This window comes from Cyprinus carpio, chromosome A25 (assembly GCF_018340385.1).
Source record: "Cyprinus carpio isolate SPL01 chromosome A25, ASM1834038v1, whole genome shotgun sequence".
NCBI lineage: Eukaryota > Metazoa > Chordata > Actinopteri > Cypriniformes > Cyprinidae > Cyprinus > Cyprinus carpio.
Genome location: NC_056596.1, coordinates 3,016,289 through 3,020,266, shown reverse-complemented (window position 1 = coordinate 3,020,266; position 3,978 = coordinate 3,016,289). Strand labels below are relative to the sequence as shown.

General features: G+C 26.9%; 1 protein-coding gene across 3 annotated transcripts in view; it reads right to left on the bottom strand.

The window, feature by feature from the left end:
• LOC109073216 (deformed epidermal autoregulatory factor 1 homolog) overlaps positions 1-2,416 on the bottom strand; it is a 16,836-nt gene extending 14,420 nt beyond the window's left edge. Inside the window, exons 1-2 of one of the 3 annotated variants that reach the window (XR_006153579.1) lie at positions 1,958-2,416; positions 996-1,093 (exon numbers count right to left, since the gene is read on the bottom strand). Coding sequence is in view for 2 of the 3 variants with exons in the window: in XM_042715052.1 (XP_042570986.1) it covers positions 996-1,093; positions 1,958-2,153 (294 nt within the window). In the remaining variant the exon portion in view is untranslated. The remainder of the gene's footprint in view (positions 1-995; positions 1,094-1,957) is intronic. The other 2 variants (XM_042715052.1, XM_042715053.1) reach the window with 2 other exon arrangements.
• Between the last annotated feature and the right edge of the window lie 1,562 nt (positions 2,417-3,978).

Sequence of the window (3,978 nt, the reverse complement as noted above, 5' to 3'; positions counted from 1 at the left end):
TACTAAAATGACTACTGTAATTAATAAAAACTATAGTAAATTAAATATCATATAAATAATAATATTAATATACATATATATATATATATATTAGTGCTGTCAAATGATTAATCGTGATGAATTGCATCCAAAAAAAATTTTTGTTTACATAATAAATGTATGTGTACTGTGTATATTTATTATGTTTATATAAATATGCACACATACAGTATATATTTTGAAAATACTTACATGTATATACATTTATATATTTATATTATAGAAATATATTTAATATATAAACAATGTATTTTTCTTAAATATATACAATATAAATAAATTAACAATTAAAAAATAAATAAAATATAAACATAAAAATTTTTTTGGATGCAATTAATCACGATTAATCGTTTGACAGCAATATAATATAAATAAATTAACAATTATATAATTATTAAATTATATGCATATTAAATAATATACAATTATATATATATAAAAAACTAAAACTTATAAAAATGACACAAAAATACTAAAACTAACTAAACTTAATGAAATTATAAAAATAAAAACTAATTCAAAATCCTGATAAAAACTATAATAATAATTTAAATGATGAAAAAGTTTACAAAAACAACATGTAAGATGGTTTTATCATTATATATGAATATAGTTACCATACAGTGCTTTGGTTTATGTTTATGTTTATTTAGGTTCAATTAAAAAACCTTCTAATGGTGAAAAGTAATTAAATAAATAAATAAATACTTCAGCCAGAAGAGAACTACAAAAATAGAAAATGCATCTTTTTGATATGTTTTCTCAAATGTCTAAAACACTACAATAAAGTTATTTAACAGTATTTAAAATTAACATTATTGAATACTTAATGATTTTAAAAAAAAAAGGCATTTTTTTCTGAAGTTCCTTCCATCTTAGTATTTCACAAAATAAAGACAAGCATAATTCTACTGGCTTTTGAACTGTAAATCAGTGATATGTTTGTTTAATCTTACGAGCACGTGTTCAGGGATGGACGCTGCTGGGTTTACTGAAGATGTGAACACAGTGCCATCTGAACTCTGGACGTCCCCAACAGTGACGGCTGTCACCTCTGCAAAAAAACACAACTTTATATGACTTTGGGTTGACGTCAGTGTTCTTGGTGTTTGTGCACATGACATACTGTCCTTGAATAATTAAGATTCAATCATAAAAATTAATTATACATATTTTTTTTTTAAAGAAGTCTCCTGGGATGTATTTATTAAATAAAAAATACAGTAAAAACAGTAATGATATAAAATATTATTACAAATTAAAATAACTGTTTTCTATTTAAATATATATTGTAAAGTGTAATTTATTTCTGTGATGTGCAGCTGTATTTTCAGCATCATTAATCCAGACTTCAGTGTCACATGATCTTCAGAAATCATTCTAATATAATGATTTGCTGCTCGGTTATTATCAATTATTATTGGCACTCATTATAAAAAACCAAAAAACATCAAAAAAACAATCTAATAACTAACATTAACAAAAATAACAACAAAAAACATATAACAAAACATATACAACAGCATTTATTCATCTTTGTTAATGCTAAATAACGAAAATACAGTCGTTCATTGTTAGTTAATGTTAATTAACAGTGCATTTACTAGTAAATGTTGAAATTAACATGAACTAAGATTAATAAATGCTGTAAAAATATTTTTCATTTCATTTTTCATGAACCTTATTGTAAAGCGTTACCATTAAAACTATTATCAATGTTGAAAACATTTTTGTAACATTATAAACGTCTTCAGCGTCACTTTTGAAGAGTTTGGTCTGAAGAGAATTGTTTGTTTGCTCAAAACAAAATATTGTAATGTTAACGTTGGCTAAACAAGCCTAATCAGTGAAAAAAAAAGATAATTAAATATATATAATGGATTAAAAGACCGTATGGTTTGCGCATGCGCACACTGACCCGCGAACGCCGCTTCGGCATCTTCTGGGTTCGGTAGGGATTCGGTGATGTCGATGTTTCCCGCTTCTCCCATCACAGTCATCGTGGCGACTTCGGCCTCCGACTCGGTATCCGAGCCTACCGCCTCTCCCGCAGACGCGCTCTCAGACGCGTCGCCCAGCTCGAGTGCCTTCGCCGCCGGTTCAGTCGCGTCCATTTCAAAACAGCGGCGCACGAAAGCAGCCGAAATTATCCGAAGGTTCGTCGAGGCGAGGTGCGCGTCCCTCACGATTTGTAAAGGTGCAGGTTTCCAACGAGCGCTTGGTCAGCTCGCACGAATAAATAATTGATTTATAAAAACGATTTATTTTTCTTCAGGTTTGAAAGAAAAGAAAATGGTTGCAGGATAATGGCCTCCGAGTGTCTTTACTGGGGACGGGGGCTCAACACAGGAAGGAGAGCAAGCGGAAATTACCGAATCAAAACGGAAATTATCGAAAGTAAACACAAAGTACAATAATGTAGATTTCACAAAACAACTTCAATTACAGAAATAGAAAAATAATTTAAAATTTATTAAAGCTATTATAACTTTTGCGGCATTTAAAAATTATTTTACGTTTTTATTTCGAAGTAGCTGAAATGAATGCCTTAAAACTCCTTAAAATACTTATATAGAGACTATATATATATAAACCTTATAATTTAATTTATATTTTATAATATTAATAATTAATTTATATATTAATATCTCTCTTTCTATATATATATATATATAATACATTTATATATTTTATATATGGATTAAAAACTTCAAAAGAATAAAAAATGCTGAAAAAGCAAAAAAATGCAGTCAGAAGAGAACTACAAAAATATAGTAAAATGTATTGTTTCGACGTGTGCATTTTAGATGAATATAACATTACAATAAGGTTATCAATTTTAATAATTTGAAATACTTAAATAATTAATTATTAAAAATATTACAGATTTTTATATTTTTTGTGGCATTATAAAAACAGAAATTACCCCCCTTCCAAAAAAAATTAAAAATCGTCCATGATATTGCTCGTGAACTTAGGAAGACTTGAGTTTCATCAAATGCATTGATTTGTGTCAATTTTCAAAAATCAAAATTCAAGAATTTTCCCAATTTAATAATAATAAAAAAAGTTACTTTTTTAAATCCTTTTTGTAAATTTTTATCCCAGAGTATACTGTGATTCATGTAATAATAATCCATATATCTGGCATTATTAGAGTACATGATTACAGTAAAATGTAGTATACTGCAAATATAAAAGGTATAAAGTAGAAATGATTTATTCAAGTCTTGATAAAGATGTGGATCATCATACAGACTGTCCTGTGGATAACAATTCATTAAACTAACTTATTTATTCTAGAGAAGAAAAAAAAAAGACTGCCATAACAAACACCACTAATTACTATTAATAACTGATTGTCGGTTTATTTGTAATTTATTACCTGGAATAAGTGAGATTGTAGTTCCAGTATTCAGTCACTTCTGGGAAACAAACAAACAAACACTATACTAAAACACCTTCTCCTTATATTTAACGTTTAGTATTAATATATATAAATAATATTTTAAACTTAATGTTACTTAATATTTTATAGATAATAAAATGTTTATTTTTAATCGTTAAAAAATATTTAAATGCTTATTGTGGTGTTTAATTATTAAAAGAAATGTATAGAAATTTTGTAATAAAAAATAACAAATGATTTTATGAATTATGCAAGGTATATTTGCTATATGTTAACTATGAAGGGAACAAAATTACATGTTTTTTTCATGTAGTTTAGACAAACTTCTGGTTTAAGCTCCACGCACATTTGGTTTTATATGAATATTTTTATATGAAAATATTTTGCCGCTACTAGAGCTGACACATGTAGTGATTGCAATTCATTCTGCAATTAAATTCAAAACTAAATCCAATTTCTACAACAGCGTTTTAGTGCCATGACAGATTACGAGTTTAAACTCATAATATTTTGAAAACAAAGTCCAAATT